A 20000-nucleotide genomic window follows, 5' to 3' on the forward strand; every position below is an offset into this window, starting at 1 on the left:
AAATTAAACGACAGAAACAGAAAGTATTCCGCTCCCAGGCTCACCCCCTCTCTGTCAAAGCCCAAAAAACCCAGGTGGACAGGTGAAGCAAACACATGTTATCATTTCCGCTCAAACCGCGATGAAAACGCCCACCACCTGCAATATAAGTGCACAATATAATAATCAATAAATAATATAAATGAGACCATAAACACCATACAATATGTGGCTCATACAAGCTTTGTAGCAACTCATTTGACAATGGCTTGAATGTTACAGACGTTCAGTATTGTCAAAAAGTTACCTTCTAAAGTGTAAATAGTAATAAATAGTGTAAATAGGCTTTATTGTAATTCATGAACGTATCCAAATCTGCAAAAACAGGAACATCAGAACAGCTGTTGCCAGCAGAATTCTCCCTCTCTGTTGACTGTCCCTTATGTCCCTATGATTCACTTTTAAACAGTTTACCTTCATTTTCTGAATATTTTTTTACCACTAGAAACACAGAGCGGGCAACTTTTACGGAGTCCCGCAACAGCGTCGGCACTCACAAATACGGAATTTCTTGAAGCAGTTAAGTTGTCCATTTTTATCTATTTTTTAAAATAATAAGTTTGACTTGACAAAGTAACTATTTAAAGTCAGTTTATGAGCTTTAGGCTCTTTCATTACAGTTTGAACACACAAAAACAAACAACCTGGCGCCGGGCGCGGCGTACAGACACGTTCCTCTCTATGTCGCCACAATTTTAAATGGCGACCTCTTTCAATGTCCAGCTCATGGTCAAAGACTCTAGCCTGCGAAAACCCTGACCAACTTCCGGCGAACCTTGAGATTTGCTCTGTAAGTCCGTCTGGCCAAGAGCTCATTCAAGCCCATTTCCAATTTTTCCAAATCAAGGCACCAATCACAACCATAGAGACGGGCTTTACACGATGACGATAGCGCAGCGACGGCAAGCAGCTTTTTGTTTGCATTCAACATCGAAGCACAGCAACCCGTTGATGCCGCTGTTGCTGCTACGTCACCCGGATCATTGGTCTGATTGGTTGAAGGACTATCCAATTGCGCCCAGAGGCATTTGAGCGGCGTCCATTGTTGACGCCCCTTTGGAAATGGGCTGTGAATGAAGCTTCCCCAGACTCCTTCTCAGTTACAACTGACCTGGTCTGGTCTGGTGTCAACCAGGCTACAAAGACTCTGTATTTTGTTAAAATTTGTTACATCTTCAAAGCTCTGCACAAGGAATGCAGAAACAGTCTGAAAACAGTTTCTGAGGATCTGCACAGATTATTCAAAGAAACAATCTTATTTGAATGCCAGGTCAGATGTAATGAATTCCGTGAGGGTTTGGATCATGATTGTGTTTAAAGTGGCTGCTTTCTGTGCAGATCGTGTATCTTTTCCACGACAACGAGGATCACCACAAAAAACCCTGAAAAGACGACAAACTATGAATTCAAACAACAGACTTCAGCAGCTTCATGATCCATTAATACGGCTCCAGCTGTACACCGGAGGTTGATTTAAGCTCACGGTCTCTTAAATGGTTCAGAAATACTAATTTTGAAACATTTAAAGTGTGTAGTTTGTCTTTTTTAGGATCATTTTTAGCCACTGTATCTCTCATCCACCAAAATCTGAGTGTGAAACTGTTTTAAACATTTTTTTTTGGAGGAATGTCGGGGGATTTTGGGGCAGTAGGAAGTAAGAAGGTGTGATGAATTATTCAGGGAGAATTGAAGTAATTTCTTTGTTGCAAATCCAATAAAAAAAATAGTTCCCAAATACATTCAGAATTTTGCAGAAAATATTAAACTGGCGGAGATCTGTAGAGCAGACTAAAAACTCTTCCATTAAATGTGTGACTCCCTGTGGTCTGTACACGAAGAATCATACAGATGTTTGACTTCCTGTGGTCTGTACATGAAGAATCATACAGATGTTTGACTTCCTGTGGTCTGTACATGAAGAATCATACAGATGTGTGACTCCCTGTGGTCTGTACATGAAGAATCATACAGATGTGTGACTCCCTGTGGTCTGTACATGAAGAATCATACAGATGTGTGACTCCTTGTGGTCTGTACATGAAGAATCATACAGATGTGTGACTCCCTGTGGTCTGTACATGAAGAATCATACAGATGTGTGACTCTCTGTGGTCTGTACATGAAGAATCATACAGATGTGTGACTCCCTGTGGTCTGTACATGAAGAATCATACAGATGTGTGACTCCCTGTGGTATGCACATGAAGAATCATACAGATGTGTGACTCCCTGTGGTCTGTACATGAAGAATCATACAGATGTTCGTAGAGGCGAAGTTGCTCGACCTGTCTTCTCAGCCGACCACGTTGAACTGAAAGTGCTCGCAGTTACAAAAATTCAGAGGCGCACAACCACGCGCCTTGACAACTTCACGCTGGAAACGACCCTAAACCTAGATTTATACTTTGTCACCTTACTTCCTGCTCTGCTCCCGTCATACTTCCTACGGCCACTAGAGGGCACCGCCACTGTAAACGTAAATATAGGTCATAATTGCTGCTTGAACAAACTTATGAGCGTTTTTCGTGGGACAGTCTCCAAAATAGTACTAAACGTAAAAGAAGAAAAAAAATGGCCCATTTCTGAATCATTGTACCTGAGTACTTAGTTACATTCCACCATCGCTCATTGAATTGAAATTCATTCGTTTGTCCTTAAGCTCCATAAACCACTATCCTCTGATTCACTTGTCTTCAAACATGTGCGATCAATCAGCAGCAGAAGGCATTAAAGAAGTGGAAAATTACTAATTGCGTTGGTATTTGTGAGAGTCCTGTTGAAGAGAGAGAGAGACAGAGAGATAGAGACAGAGAGAGAGAGAGAGACAGAGAGAGAGAGACAGAGAGAGACAGAGAGAGAGAGACAGAGAGAGAGAGAGAGAGAACAGGTTGCCGAACAAAGAAAACACTCTCAACTTCACTCTCTAAATCAGTCAAAATCGAAACTGTCACTGAGATGAAAAGAAACCAACTCACACGTGTGTGTGTGCACACACACACACACACACACACACACACACACAGGAGGAATCACCTCACCGCACATGTCCTGGCTTCCTCTCAAAACATGTTTTCCCACACACACACACACACGCACACCTCGACAAAACAGAGCAGTGATCCATCTCCCCGCGGTGACATCATCGAGGGATTAAGCCTCATTATGACTCTGAGAGGTTTGGACCGGACTAACAACACCAGGAATTATCCACAGCCGCCAACAACTGGAAAGAGAAGACGTGATGGATGGATGGATGGATGGATGGACAGACGGAAGGACAGACGGACGGACGGATGGATGGACGGATTTAGGAAGAGATGAAGTGATACTTGAAGAGGGAATAAGACAGGAAGTAATGAGAGGATGTAATGAAAACAACAAGACGACTTCATGATGATTTATTTTCTTTGCCAACCCACAGAGATGAGAAACAACGCTGACTGGAGTCCATGTCCAGAGAAAGAATGAAAAGAATGGAACCGATCACTGGTGGTCCCGTCGCGAGGCCTTGATTTTAAGCTTTAAGCGGCGCACCAGACTCCTTTGACAAAAACATCAATTTTACTTCTAAGACTCTGGTGGCTTTGAAGACAGCAGAGATAATGGCTTCAGTTCCCCGTCAAGCCTATTCTCATCAACCATCCACACATAATGTGAAACACATAATGTGCTGCTGTGTAACAACGCTAGGGGCCGCGGAGGGATGTGGTCGGGGTGGATGTTTTTGGGTCATAAATTAAAGCGCTTTCAAGCCAGAGAGCGGAGTTTGCTTCCCGAGGGAAAACAAAAGGACTTTCACCCAGGAAACACGTGTTCGTTCCTCGGGAGTGTTTTAATCCAAACCTCAATCTTTTTCCTAACCCTAACCCTTTTTTACCCTAACCCTAACCCTAACTGTCATCGCTGCAGGACGCTCATTTTTTGTCGCCTAAATTTAACTGTAATGTCCGCTGAAACAATCGGCAGCGTGCTTTCTGCACTCCGACTCCCACCTCGTCACCTTTTATCAGGTAAACTCAACTACCAACTACGGCTGATACGACGGAGCTCTGTTGCAGCTACACACAACTAGCAACTTCCGCTCGGCGTCACGGCGTCACTCTGTAGCCGACCTCTGTAGCCAGCGTTACGTAGGGTTGGGTATTGTTTGGATTTTTACGATTCCGATGCCGAACCGGTACTTTTAAAACGATTCCGATTCCTAAACCGATTCTTGAAAAACTGAAAAATTACATCAAAGAAAGGCTTTTACGTCCGTTTCGGTGAATCCAGAGGGAAAATATGGCATTTTAAAAGTGGCCTACATTTACGGTAGCTTGCTAACGGTAGACTACAGAGAAAGTGAGATATTTTTACGTCCGTTTCGGAGCGACAGAGGGAAAATATTTCAGTCAACACATTAAGTGGAACCGAAATGAGGAACCGAAATTTGCGTTCTAATCCGGTCCGATTCCTACCGGTTGCGTAGGAACCAGTTCCATAGTGGAACCACGTTTCGGTACCCAACCCTAGCGCCACGTGACCAGCTGGCGGTCGGCTAGTTTCGTAGGATATCATACATATTGGTGTGCATACTGTATCGTACAAACCCGTTCATGAGAATGCGTCGCCCAGTCGTAAAGGGCTGTCTGACAAAAGCGCTGAAAATATTCTACATATAGCATCCACTTAAACTGAACTAAAGATGTTTTTTAGATGTTAGCTTTTTAGCTGTTTAGCTGCTGCCCCCCCGTCCACAGCAGGACATTGCTTAGCTTGCGTGTTGGTACTACTGCCTTTTTTGCTTTTCCAAACTGGGGGCGTGCCGACCGCCATCTACTGTAGCTAACACAACATACAAGCACACTTCAAAACATCTGAACTATCCCTTTAAGTTAGAGAGAGAGAGAGAGAGAGAGAGAGACAAAATAAAAGAGAATAGAACAAATAGAAGAGAACAGATGAAGCTCAGACAGTCAGAACGGATCAGAGCGAAAACAGACGAGCAGTCAGTGAATGCAATGAACGCTGCGAGGCGGAGAGGAAAAGATGCAGATGTGAGATGCTTGTTGCTACGGAAGCGTGTAAACACAGTCAAAAACATGGCGGCTGCCAGAGGGATGACATCACCAGCGGGCCACAGCTGTGACACCGAGAGAGAGACAGAGAGAGATGTTTACCAGAACAACAGATAAACTACAACAGAGTGTCACAACAACAACAGCTGATGTGAGATGGGATCGTCAACAGGGAGGGAAGATTTGTCTCTGAGGAATGAAGAGAAGAGAAAGAGCGAAGAAAGGAAAGAAAGAAAGAAGGAAAGAGGAGAACATCTGGCTGATAATAGATGTTTTATGTTTAAGAAGTTCGATGAACAACGTTTACATCCGACAAATATTTATTGTTCTCAGATGACTCTTAAAATCGATCTTGACATTTCCTTTTTGACATTATTTTTCTTTTTAAACATAACTGAACAGTCATTGGACCCTAAGAAAAATGAGATGGGGGAAAAAACTTCTATTCTACGTCTACTGCTGGCCGTTTTAAACATGTGACGGAAAATAATAATAATAATGAGTTAGAGTTAGGGTTCATGTGTTACCAAATATTGTTGTTTGGGACATGAACACCCGTTTCCTGGGTGACAGTTTTGTGTTTTCCCCTTAACTTCTTCCGGGACACGAACACCTGTTTCCTGGCTTGAAAGCCCTGTGTTTGAGGACCCCAGACATCCACCCCAACCTCCTTCCTACAGCCTGAGTGAAAGTAATCTAATGAGGTGGTGATGGCATGTGCCTTTGGTGTGGGAGACCCGGGTTCGAATCCCACTGTGATACATCAGCCAATGTGTCCTTGAGCAAGACACTTAACCCCAATATAGCAATTGTAAGTCGCTTTGGATAAAAGCGTCAGCTAAATGTAATTTAATGTAATTTCATTTATTATACAGGAAAATTTTAAAGCAACAATTAAGTTACAATAAACGGGCCTGACTCAGTTTAAAAACTTGTTTACAGCAGCTTCCTGTTCTGCAGCAACATAGAACAATGAACGCAATTTCGGTACATTTATACAGGACATTATTATTGATTAGACAGATACAAACAAATAAAACATTACATACGGAAAAACAAGACTAAAAACAATACATGAACAATCAGTGTGTGCAAGTATGACTATCAAGAAGAAACAGTTTATATGACTTTTTGAAATATGTGATGGATGATAGTGTTTGAATGTGATGGGGAATGTCATTCCAAATTTTGGTGTAAATATAGAAAAAGGATTTCTGACCGTAGTTGTTTTTGTATGGGGGAACGTCTAGATCACACTATAATTTACAAAGACCCAACAATTCCAGTTATTCCCATTCCCCCAAATTCCATATCAACAACCACTGGGAGTAATTAAGTCGTCCGGTTAGACCTCCTCGTGTCCAGAACGAACCACGGTCCCTGAACGCAGAGACGCCACAGTGCTTCTCCTTGTTTCAAAGCATATTGTGAATTTATTGGAGTCTAAGTTTTAATGATGTCACCCTCATTCATATGGAAATGGATGAAAAGCGTTTTTTTGACACGAGGACACTGATCCAGGTCGACCTCTGAGGTTCCATCGCCAGGCAACCAGCGTGGCAACCAGCTGTGCTTCATTAGCTTTACAACACGGTCTCCATTCATTAGAGACGCCAGCCAGCCCAGCGCTCCCAGTTCAGTAACTGGTGAGTAAGCTTTTAATTCATGGGAAGTTTCAGGGCTTTCCGACAAATAAATTGAATAATAAGGGACTTTGTGGAAATGATCCTAACTGAAAGATGTGAATAATTTACATTGGCTGATGACGACAGAGTCCAACAACACAGCAATAATCAGAGATACAAGAATCATTTATAGAATATTTAGTTTTCTAATTAGACGGTAGAAAAAAACATGTTTTTAATTATGCAGAAAAGCCCAGAAACAGGCCTTTTTGTAAGTCTTAAAAGAATATTAATAATAATAAACTTTATTTATATAGCACTTTTCTTAACAAGGTTACAAAGTGCTTTACAGAAACTAATTACGGTCTCACAGCTGTGTGCCTCTGCCAACCAGTCACGTTGCAGTTTACATCCTGTCTGTCCAGACTCAGGCAACAAGTCATACGAAAGCCACAACACAAATACAAATGCTACAACACAAATACAAAAGCCACAACACAAATGCAAACGCTACAAGACAAATGCAAACGCTACAACACAAATACAAACGCTACAAGACAAATACAAACGCTACAAGACAAATACAAATGCTACAACACAAACGCAAAAGCCACAACACAAATGCAAATGCTACAACACAAACACAAAAGCCACAACACAAATGCAAACATTACAAGACAAATGCAAACGCTACAACACAAATACAAACGCTACAAGACAAATACAAATGCTACAACACAAACGCAAAAGCCACAACACAAATACAAATGCTACAACACAAACACAAAAGCTACAACACAAATGCAAACGCTACAAGACAAATGCAAACGCTACAACACAAATACAAACGCTACAAGACAAATACAAATGCTACAACATAAACGCAAAAGCTACAAGACAAATGCAAAAGCTACACCGGGCTCGGTAGATGTTGTTTGTTCCTCCCCTCTAATACGACCCACAGGGGCATTTTCCTCATATCTAAACCAGAGAACATAACGGTCGCGGTTTCAAACATGCCGTTAACATTGTGAAACGGTTGCAGTTTGGTTGGGTTTAGACACCAAAACGACTTAGTTAAGTTTAGAAAATCGTGGTTTGAGTTAAAATCAGACGTCACTTCACTTCGGGCTACACACCAAGACAGTTCAACACAAATACAAAAGCCACAACACAAATACAAACGCTTCAAGTCAAATGCAAAAGCTACAACACAAATGCAAACGCTACAACACAAATGCAAAAGCTACAACACAAATGCAAACGCTACAACACAAATGCACAAGCTACAACACAAATACAAAAGCTACAACACAAATGCAAACGCTACAACACAAATGCACAAGCTACAACACAAATACAAAAGCCACAACACAAATACAAACGCTTCAAGTCAAATGCAAAAGCTACAACAGAAATGCAAACGCTACAACACAAATGCAAAAGCTACAACACAAATGCAAACGCTACAACACAAATGCAAAAGCTACAACACAAATACAAAAGCCACAACACAAATGCACAAGCTACAACACAAATATAAGCGCTACAACACAAATACAAAAGCTACACCGGGCTCGGTAGACATTCACTTCCGTTGTAGCTAAAAAGCAAACTTCTGTTGTGGCTTTTGCATTTGTATGAAACCGTCTCGGCCACCGTACAAACATGACGCAGAATGTGGCGTAGCTCCGTTTGTTCTGTAAAGACTTGCTGTTTACTTTTATTTTCAAACAGGACACGAACCCTGGTCTCCTTGGTGAAAGTCCTGTGTTTGTTTTGACCCATTCACCACCAGAATAAAGAATTTTTCATGACAGATGTTTTCGCAGCGTTGGTATCACAAAGCTGCAGAGCCCCTGCACACCTCGGTCTACGTCTTACCAGCGTTAAGTCAGTGGACTTCAAAGAGCGATTCATTCTTTCAGATTTGTACTGACTCTCATCTGTTTGTTTTTTTTGTGTCTGGCCCGAACAGAAGGAGAGTGACCAGCAGATAAGTGTGCAGGTGGAGGGCAGCCTGACCACCTTCACGCAGACGGGCCTGGCAGCCGGTCAGGATTACACCGCCAGCATCACCGGAGAGATCGGCGGCAAGAGGGGAGCCAAGACCTCCGCTGAATTCATGACCCGTGAGTTGTCTATGTTTATATGTCCTTTATTAAATTAAAACAGTTACACATATGATTCTGTTTTCTTCTTCTAAAAAAAAGGCAATTGTAGCAGACATAAAAATAGTTTTAAAACACCTGGATGACCCAAAGGCAAATATAGCAGACATAAAAATTGTCTTAAAACACCTGGATGACCCAAATAACAAGGGTTAGAATATATTCCTGTGTATGTTTTTATGACCTTTTTAGTAACATTTATTATCTTGAGGTCAGTGTCATTTATGTCTTTATTTATCTTACAATGTTACCTTAACTTGTTTCCAGTAATAATGTATTTTCAGAGGAGAGTTACCAGGAAAATAGAAAGTAATATATAATTTCTAAATGAAGGATATTGATAGATAGTACAAAATGTACGCAACAACCTCAATACAAGAACATTGGTCACAATATGTGCATTGTAAAAAGCCCCATTCGTCAAATATGGCAGGAACTGAAATCATGAATATATTGCAGTTGACAGTAATGCTTACAGCTACATTTTCTGGTTAGAAAACGGAGCTTCTGACCAACATTTTGGCCGATGTGAGCGTCTCAAATCACCAAACTGGCAGAGAGAGTTTAAACATTACCCTGTCGCTGCCTTTCCTGTGAAAGATGTAATCTGTGGCAGCTGCAGGGAAGCTTCAAACAGGAAGCCCTGCAGGAGTGTGTTTAGGAAAGTAAAGCCAAGTCTGCAGGGTAAGTTTAAGGTTTATGTACCTACTTTCCTGCGTGGAATAAGCGCTGGCTACACCACAGATACATTCAGGGATAGGTGCAAAAATGCCCTGGGTTGTTTGTATTTCTTTAAACCAATCACAATGGTCTTGGGCGGCGCTGAGCTCCAGACGCAGTGACGGTGGCTCTGCTAAATAGTCTCAGGAAGGAACTTGTTTTGGTGGAACATTTGCACACCGCAAAAGAAAACGCCACATACAATATTAAATGAAGTTAACTGGTCAGACAATACAGTAACGTAAGCTATTTAAATTAGCTGATACATGGTTAAACCTCATTGGCTCTTACCAGTGTATCTCCGTGTGTACTTTGTCCACAGCAATCCCACCAATCGGTCCCAAATCGTCCCAGTTAGAGGGGAAATGCCCTAAACATATTCTTTGTAAATCTTTACAATCATTCCCTGAAAGAACCAAGCATTTTCAGCGTGTAGCTTGCTAGTTTGAAGGTTGTTGTTGTTTCCCGTAGTGAAGGGACACGCAGGATGTCAGGCTTTATCCTGAAAATATACCTTCTTTGATCACGACAACTCCCATAGCTACATGTTAACTGGCAGAATAGAGACTGTAAAAACTTCAAATTGTATTATTTCTTCTTCATCTTCTTCTTTAGTCATCTCTGGTCCCGCCAACCTTCAAGTCGTCAAGACGACCTCGACGTCTGCGGTGGTCCAATGGGAGCAGTCCCAGGGTGAGATTGACAGGTATCGTTTGATCGTCACGCCCAACGACGGAGCAGGGAAGAGTCAAGAAATGACGGTCCCAGCTAGCCAAGACTCCGCCCACATCCAGCAGCTCGTGGCGGGGCGTTTGTATGACATCACGCTGGTGGCGGAGAAGGGCACGAGTCGGAGCGAACCGGCAACCACTCAAGCTACTCCAGGTGAGTAGGAACAAAGTTTATCTGAACTATTGAAGTCAATGCTTTTTTTTAAGCTTGGTACAATGCCTTTTCAAGATTAAAAAAAAAAAAAATCTCCAAAGCAAGCTACATTCACGGATACTTTGACTTTACATATAATGTTTCTCTTCCAGATTGTATTCCGGGGAGAACTGACTTGCTTCAGCTGTGTCCAGACACCTCATTATTCAATAGAACACATCATTTAAAACACATTACACTGCAGAGAAATGTCACAGCAGAAGGGTAATGAATGGTGCAGGTGCAAGGTGCAGCCTCAAGCCTACAGTAGCAAAAATAATGGGTTTCAGAAGAAAATGTACCTCAAACTGCTCCGTTTTCCTGAACTCGGTCATGATAATTCCCTCTCAACAGTGACACAAACATGATGTTGAATTCCTCTCTCCAGGCTTAACATGAATTATATTTCAATTTTCTCCTTGCAGGTTCTACACGGATCCCACTGGCCTGAGTTGTTTGTTCTTGCATAATAACTGACAATCTACTGTTTATCAGGTTTCCTGAGAAGTATCATATTGAATATTAATACTGCTTTTCTTCCTTTTATTAGACCTGAGCTCTTCTGGATTATTAACAACAGCACCATATGATGAATTTAACATTGAATCCAAATGCTCACTCCCGTCACATCTTTAGGGAAGATGCTACCAAGGGTTACCATGGCACCTTTAACCATGCAGGTCACTCTAGCACCTGGACAAAATGTTGGCGACGGAGACCAAGAGTTTAAACCATCGCTTGAAGTTCAAGTCTTTGACCAACAGAGGAGGAGGGAGGATGGGAGCGAAGCTGACTCTGTAAAAGTCGGAGATTCCGATGGACCGAACAGAGACTCCAAAACCTCTGTGACTGCAAGAACTAAACCTCTGGTCAGAAAGATGGCAATGAATGGCACCAAGACCAAAGTTGCTGAAAGGCCCACATTGTACAGAACTCCAAATGGCCCTTTCCGTTTCAACACAACCAGAGTTGTGCCTGGGTGGAGAAACGTTGGCCAAGGATCTTTGAGAAAGCCCCCAGTGGGGCAGAAGAAAAAAGAACAAATATTACCCAAAAAACCTAAACTAAATGTCCCCACCATCGAAGACAGGACAATAGCTTTGCATGTGAGAGATCCGAGTGTAGACGCATCAAGCACCAAGAGGAGGGATGACAAGAATCCAGCTATAATGTCAGGGACTGATTCAGATACAGACAGACAAAGTAGCTCCGAGGAACCAAGTGTTGCCGTCGAGTCCAAAAAGCAACCAGATGTTGGCATGGCAGGCCAAGAATACGACACTGCTCCAGTGTCTCCAGAGCCAACTGCGACTGTTCAAAGCCAAGAGAAGAAATGTATGAATAAAGTTAAAGTGACGCACATCAGATTACCCCATCAGGGCAGAGGCAGCGGGTGTAAAGGGGATGGAACAGTGCTGGTAAGAAAGACAGCGGGTTCAGATCAAGGTTCCTCCGAAACCGATGATTTGAAACCCTCATCTGCAGAGACGGACCTCGACTACACACCAGGTCCTTTACACAAACTACTGAAGGACACTTTTGACGGTTTGAATATCAAGACATTTTCTGTTCACCTGTCCGAACCATCAAACCTTTCTTTTGATGCAGAAACAGTGAGGAAGCAGATTGTAAGTGGACTCAAGCCATTGCCACCATCCTTTTCCTGGTCATCGTCCTCACCAACCTTACGATCATCATCACAGTCATCATCATCATCTTTATCACCTTCATCAGCTACACCGCCATCCTCCTCAGTGCCATCATCCCCATCTTCTTTAGCATCACCTTCACTTGCTCCATCTTCATCAACAGCGCCATCATCATCACTAACATTGTTAATGGCATCACCCTCTTCTTTACCGTCCCCTCCATCATCATCATCCCTTTCCAGCTCAGATAAATCAGGTTCAGTTGAAAGCAATGAACCAGATGTCGATAACAGCAAAAGTGTGACTGACGTTAAATCACCTGAAGACAGAAAACTAACGTCCTCAGGAAAAGGTGGCTTACCTTTTTTCCAGCGCACACCTGCGAAACATGGATATGTACGTCGCCCACGCCCAAACTTTGGATCATTTCAGAACAAAACCCGTCTAAATTTGAGACTTCCTCACCATTCAACTCCTCGTTTGAACCTCATCCCTAGAAGAGAGACGGAGACCATTCCTACATCTACAAATGAACTGTCGTCTTCACCGTCTTCATCTGATTTAGAGGACTCCTTCTCAGTTGATGTAAATGCATCCATGAGGGATACGAGTGGAGACAAAGATGGCGCAACTAAACCTTCATCCTCTGGAGTTGAACAAAACCAGGAAAAGATGCCAACAGAAAGAGGACGAGTCCCAGTTCGCCGTCTTCCTCCAAAGTCGGGATACCTGCATCGTCAAAACTTTGGACCACTACAGAACAAGACCCGTCCAAATTTGAGGCCGCTGCCTCCCCCCTCTCGACCTTTGAATCCTGCATCAGAAACAAGGAGAGAGCATGTATCTTCCACTGAATTGCCAGCCACTTTATCTTCTCCTGTTGCCAAAGAATCCTATTCAGCTGAAGGTACAGGGCCAAAAGAAGGGGAGAATGAAGACAGAGTTGTGACAAGCATGTCCGCTATGTTCAATCAGACCCTCAGAGGAAGTGAAGCGCTTTCCACCCATCGCCCACCCACCAAAGCTATTGGGTCAAAGGGGAGTTATTTCCGTCGGCCGCAGCTGTCTGATGGACGTTCCCAAAACAAAACCCGTACAAACCTAAGACCACCTCAACATCCACTTAGAGGTCCCATGCGCAAGCCTTTCCCAGCCAGAAAGCTAACTGGAGGCATTACTGTTGGAAGTCAAATTAGCCATTTAGAAAAGGATAGTACCCTTGAAATCACAGATGACCAATCAGGAGGGCAGGATGCCCCCATGCCTACCCAAGGAGTCCAAATTAGACAATCAGGAGAGCAAGACACTTCAAAGATGGATGGCCAAGACACTGCCATCACACCACAGACTAACAAATTAGAAGAGGGGGACAGTGCTCCAATCCAAACTACCAGATCTGGTGAAGAAGAAACCAGTACCCTAGATTCAAACTCTGACTCTGACACCCATAAAGATAGAGTCAATACTGGCAAAAATACCGGAGCTACAAGTCGAGGTAGACCAACTCTCAAACAAACTTTGTCTGATTCAAGACATGGAGCCCCAAGACCAGTCACACTTCCAAAGAGACAACCACACACACCAACAAGAAGTATGACCGCACAGAGTCCCACCCAGATAAGACACTACAACGGTGGGAGCAAAAGGAGAGAGGAAAAAACAAATAATATTGCAGAAAGTTTGTTTGATAGTAAAACTGAGAGTATTGATTCCGAACCTCAGACAGCATCAGATGTTCCTTCTTCCGTAGTCACAAGGGAACCTCTTGACTATGTGGGAGTGACAAACCGGACATCAGATGGATTTACACTCGTATGGGATTCACCCAAAGACAAGTACAAAAACTTTGTTGTGACAAGCAAAGACATTGGGAAAGATGAAGGCCCAAAGCAGGACAGCAAGAAAGATCAAGAAAAAGAACAAGAAGACTCAAGGAAAGAGGCAAAAGATCAAGAAGATTCAAGGAAAGAGGGTGGCAATGAAGAGGAGGAAGTTACGCATCAACCAACCAAAGAAAGACATTCAGAAAATGGAAGCAGTGAAGATGAAAATAAAGTACCTGAAAGTGTCTCTATACAAGTTCCGAGGATCCAAAGCGGCACAAAAGCCAAACCTGTAAAAGGAAGTGACAACACCTTCAAAAAAGTTATTTCTGGTTCAGCTCGCTCTTTCCAGTTTGAGAATCTGCCTCCTCAGACCGAGTACACCGTGACTTTGCTTGGAAAGGGTCCTGGCCTTCTGTCCAGACTGCACAAGCTTGTCATCAGTACAGGTACCAGCCATTGTGACAGTAAAACAACGTTAATTACTACTGCACAATGAATGCTACAACATTCATGTCAATGTTGAAGTCCTCTACAGAAAACTTGCTTCTTTCAACTCGCACCATCAGCTTTGAATAAAAAACTGCTCAAGCACACATCTTATGTCTGTACTGCGCCACACGTCTTTAAAATTCATTTGTTAACTAATTGTCACTTGTGTTACGTATGACTGTAAATGTTTGCGCACCAACTAAATGCTTCCTACATGTTCATTTCAAGAGGTGCTCTTGAAAACTGTAAGCTCTCGAATTACAGTTTCGCCCCATGTATTTCTTATTTAATCCCTGTTCAGTATTGACGTAACATGTTTTGTTTTTCAGTGGATCCTAATGTCCAAATTGTCTATTGTGTTTTGTGTTAATCCTGTGTTTGTGCACTCTTTCGTCAGCTTCCATGAATATATATTAGAAATATTCATGAATTAGCATTATAATAATTATCAAGACTCTCTCAACCATAACACACACACTGTTATTTGATGTCAAACCTCAGATGTGCATTCACAGTTTGTCACATTGTTGGCTAACTAACTTGTGCACTAGCTAGCTTGTTGTGGCTTGTAGTTGCAGGTTAACATTGGCAAATGTTTCTTTAATAAGCATGTTGGCTAACTTTGTTAGCTTGCAAACAAAATGTTGGCAGCAAACGCACAAACAACTACAAGCCACACTGACATACATGCACATAATATTCCGGTTTTTGCTCTTATTCGGAAAAAGAAATATTCCGACTAAGCTGGCTACATGGCTAATGTAAGTGAATATTCCTTCTAATATTCCTGTTTACATATTCAGCCCAGCAAAACAGGATTTTTTCAAAGTTTTCCAGCGGTGGTGGACTTGTTGGACTTTCATTCCTTCAACCACCTTTTGAAAACGTCGGCGTTGCGATGTTTGTGCATATCCAAAAACCTGTTGATATCCAAGTCTTTCATAATGTTTAAAAGAAGGGATGTCCCGATCGGATCGGAGCCGATGTGGGCATTCTTTTAACTGATCAGGAATCAGCAGTCCCCCTTACTGCGATCCTTTACGTCAGTAAATTCTACACCGTTCTAAGCAGAAGTTGATTTGTATGTGAGTAAGTGCTAGCTGCAGTAAGTCAAATGTATTAAGCTGAAGACATCTTTTAGTTACTTTGTTTATTTTGTTACTTTTGTAAAAACATTTGCAAAACAATAGTGTGCAGCTCTTTTATATAGGCAAATACAAGTAGGTGGTGTGTTTCTCCTTCCGACCAGAGATGTGGGCTCTTCTTTTGGCCATGCATCTCTACCACAGCCCTGCAAACTGTTGGCTGGTTGGTTTGTGTACAACAACCATAGCAACGCACAGAGCTGACCGTAAGGCGTTATTATCGAGCCCATGCAACTTCTAGGCAAGACCCGCCCTTCAATAGCATTCACACACTACCCTTGACCAGGCGTCCACGCTTACGCGAGATAACGTAACCCGATTTGTTCAGGTCCCTTGACCAATCGGCTATCCTAACCTTAACCACTCGATGTCAATGCCAAACCCCAACCAATCGAGCTGCTTTGTAGGGTGGGACTTGCCTAGAAGTTACGTGGGATCCATTATAATGCTACCGTATCCGTAAACAGTAAAATATCACAAACTGCAGTAAAAATCCTGATTGAGACGCAGATTCTGAATGCGCTGTACACATGTCCAAAGAATGCTTCTAAAAACAGAATAATATACCGGCATATCCCACGTCTTACTCAGAAAATGCTATACCCAGAAAAAAAGCCTTATTCGGGATATCCAAACGAAATATGCTGTTTACATGACCTGTATCAAATTGGGAATATTGGTCATATTTGGAATAATGCATGCATGTAAACATTGATAAATGACTTTACCGGACTCCAGAATGGCAGAAAACTGGGAACTATATCCAGTGTCTCTTTAGGGACAGTTTTTTTTACCTGAGTTGACATCAAGTGAGAGTTCAACAGTAACAACATAACACAATTCATTCACTGCTGCTCTGGTTTTCTCTCATTCAGGGTAAGCTAACAGCCAGCTTCACTGACACCCCTTCACCTCTCACCCAAACCCGGGTAAGACCACGGCTGGTCTCTGTACGTCTTCACCTCTTGCATTCAAGTTTTAATCCTATGAAAAGAAAAGAACATATCAAACTTAAATGTAGATATTTTAAAATTCAACAGGTTTGGGTGTCAAAAAAACAAGATTAACAGTTTGTATCTAACTTTACCGGATCAGATTGTATTACAAAGAAGAGTCTAGTTCTTCTTTGTAATACAAATGTGTAAATGTAGCACAATTTTTAAAGGTCCCATATTGTAAAAAGTAAGATTTACTTGTCTTTTTTATTATAAAGCAGGTGGAAATACTGTGAAAGGATCAAAACGCTCAATCCACAGAGAAATGTACACAGCCCCATATTCACAAACTGTGCCTTTAAACGAGCCGTCAGGACTACGGTATACTATATATATAGGTAGAAAGTGCCGCTACAAAGTCATTAACAGCGACTGAGCCAGATACTTCCAGTTTAGCGACACTGTCCTCCCGCGAAAAACGCGCCAAGACGTTTGTTCAAGCAGCTTCATACTTTATAAATGTCCATGTAAAGCTTTGGGATTGGGGTGGTGGATGGGTCTGAAAACTTAAAGTTAAAGGCAAGTTGTTTTTTTACTTAAAGCTACAGGGCGTAGTTTCTGTCGCCCCCATGAGGAATTCTAAGTGATGACAACAAAACTGTCGGCGCGTCCACATGATACAAGTCTTCCGTGATTTTTCTAAACTTAACCAAGTAGATTTGGCGCCTAAACATAACTAAACTGCAGGTCGTATTTCCGTGACCGCTTGGAGCGTTATTTTATAAAAAAGGTTCCTGTGGGTCGTATTAGAAGGTAGGAACAAACGGCCAATATCGTCGTGTGGTTTGGTGGACTTTTTGGTTTTAGCACTCCGCAAACTTGAATGTGGATTAAATGATTTGATCACGCGGCTCTTCCGGGCTTTCCAAATGTTTTGGACCCAATGGATCAAATTCTAATAGTGAAATTAGTCATTTCGTGGGGGTTGTGACGCTCGACAAAATGTATCCACTGATTACAGACGTCATGTGAGTCTGTGGGGGAAAAGTATTTTTTGAGCCAGAGGATATCACGTGACATTGCAATTCCACCATTTTGGCTGCTATGTTCAAATTGCTTTAAAGCCCGGCACACGTCCTGGGGGCCTGGTGCAGATGCGGTCGACCTAGAAACGCTGACCAATCAGAGCAGGGCTTTTTCTGGAGGGGGACTTAATTAAAGAGACAGGCGCTAAAAACGGAGCGTTTCAGACAGTGTATACCTACATACATTCATACAGGTATATTCAGACAGACAGATTGAGAAGTTTATTGAACATTTAATCATGCACCAATGTTCAGGTACGTGTCAAACTCAAGGCCTGCTGGCCAAATCCAGCCCGTCGCAAACTTTGATCCGGCACGCATATCAGTTTAGGTTCACAGTAAATGTTCGCCCACCTAGTTTTTGTAGCTTCTTCCGACAGTCTTGGTGCTTTTATCGACGTTTTTGGCGCTATTTCCTGAAATGTTTGGGGCTTTTTTCAACGTAATTGATGCTTTTTTTAGATGTTTTGGGGATTTTTTTCGACCTTTTTTTGCCCTTTTTTACGAAATAATTTAACACTTTTTTTCTGACATTTCTGGTGCTATTTTCAACATTTTTGTCACTTTTTCCGACATTCTTGGCATATTTCACTTTCACGATGAAATCAAAGCATGTCAATAAACTACATGTCTGGCCCTCGATGTGATTCTCTTTTTCCAGTGTGGCCCTTAGAGAAGTTGAGTTTGACCCTCCTGTTCTAGTAGAAAACCCAAATACAAGAATGAACCTGAAAATGAGCATAATATGGGACCTTTAAGATATTAACAGAGGGATGTATTTCAGCCCTTCTTGTAGTTTTCACCTGGAAAATCATTCACAAATATCTCCACAAAATAGTTTTCCAACGCCTCAAGTCTTCTGTGTTGAATTAATATCTGAATGTATTTGTTTTCATTCATCCTGTGGAACTTTTCTTCCTTTGTTCGGACATCCTTCACTCTCGCCACCATGCTTTTTTTTTTATTTTCAGGTTTGAGCGACCGGCTAACTATTACACATCATCTTTCTTTCCTTTGCTGCTGTCCAGGATCCACCGTCTGCATTCGATTGTTATAATGAATTACTGTACGTCTGTATATGACTTGTATACTGTATATATGTTTGCACTGTACATATATACACATAAACTCACCTGAGCACTAATAGCAAATGTGTGGATGAATAAATAATAATGTGAACACTGTTTTCACTCTTTAAGTGGCCACTTTGCTCATCTTTTCACGAAACTATCTGTCCAAAGTTATTCCTTTTTAGCTTCTTTACTACGACTCTTTCCTTTTATTTCATCTTATTTTCCTCCTGTTTTAGTTTTATGTTTCCCCCCTTTTCTTTTATTCCCTTCTTCTTTATTCCCTTCCCTCCTTTCCGTCCCTCGCTTTCATACACCTCTCTCACGGTATATTCTTCATACCGTTCAGGCCCGGAACCTCCAACCGACATTGCCTTCAGCGCGGTGACAGAAAACTCTCTGACGGTGTCATGGACCAAACCCAAGACTCCCATCAGTGGTTTTAAGGTCACCTACACCCACACAGACGACGGTGAGAACTCACATCCACGTTTTATCAAAAGGATTTTATTTTAATCTCAGCTGTAGTAGTCTATTCTTTATTAGCCCTTTACACAAAAAAAATTCCAATGAAAAACGTAAAACAAAAATAGTTTACAAAAATGTCAAAAAGCTTGAAGCATTACTATTTTATATTAGTGAACGTCCGTTACGTTCTAGCCGTTGTCAAATGAGTTGCTACAAAGCTAATTAAGACTAACGGCTCCACACAACTCCCTCTGTATTTCTCAGTATGACTATGTTCAGAAGATGGTGGCGTCCGTGTCCTCCTTGGCTACTAGCAACTGTGTCGAGGAGGAGGGGGGGGCAGCGGTGCACAATCACGGAAGGCTTGTATCATGTGGACCATGCACAGACAGTGTTGTTGTCATTACTTAGAATTCCTCATGGGGGCGACAGAAACTACGCACTATAGCTTTAAACAATGTAAACAAAAACGTCACAAAAAACGTTGAAATTATCAAAAGTATAAAAAAAATGTCAAAAGCATCAAGCTCCAACTCAATTCTTGATTGGCCAACAACACTTTCAAATCAATTGATTATGATACAATGATGCCCAAACAAGCAACTGGGTTGTTAAATGTACTTACCTGTTGTGGTGTTTTACTTTACTTACACCCTTAACGTTGAACCCTGCCGTAAGGGGGGGTAAGGTTCACTGCATTCGATCAAAATCCTTTTTTTATCAATTTGCACGCTATTTGTGCACCTAATGTCTGCCTTAAGGCCCTGACACACCAACCCGACGGCCGACTGTCGGCA

The 20000-nt window shown here is 42.1% G+C and overlaps 1 protein-coding gene across 2 annotated transcripts in view; it reads left to right on the top strand.

Annotated features, from left to right (window-relative positions):
* Nucleotides 1–20000, top strand: part of LOC116051687 (tenascin-X) — a 55898-nt gene that overhangs the window by 17557 nt on the left and 18341 nt on the right. The window contains exons 6-9 of one of the 2 annotated variants that reach the window (XM_035992874.1): nt 8700–8853; nt 10228–10497; nt 11173–14457; nt 19085–19207. In XM_035992874.1, the coding sequence (XP_035848767.1) occupies nt 8700–8853; nt 10228–10497; nt 11173–14457; nt 19085–19207 (3832 nt within the window). The remainder of the gene's footprint in view (nt 1–8699; nt 8854–10227; nt 10498–11172; nt 14458–19084; nt 19208–20000) is intronic. The other variant, XM_031302231.2, reaches the window with a different exon arrangement.

Source organism: Sander lucioperca, chromosome 16, assembly GCF_008315115.2.
Source record: "Sander lucioperca isolate FBNREF2018 chromosome 16, SLUC_FBN_1.2, whole genome shotgun sequence".
NCBI lineage: Eukaryota > Metazoa > Chordata > Actinopteri > Perciformes > Percidae > Sander > Sander lucioperca.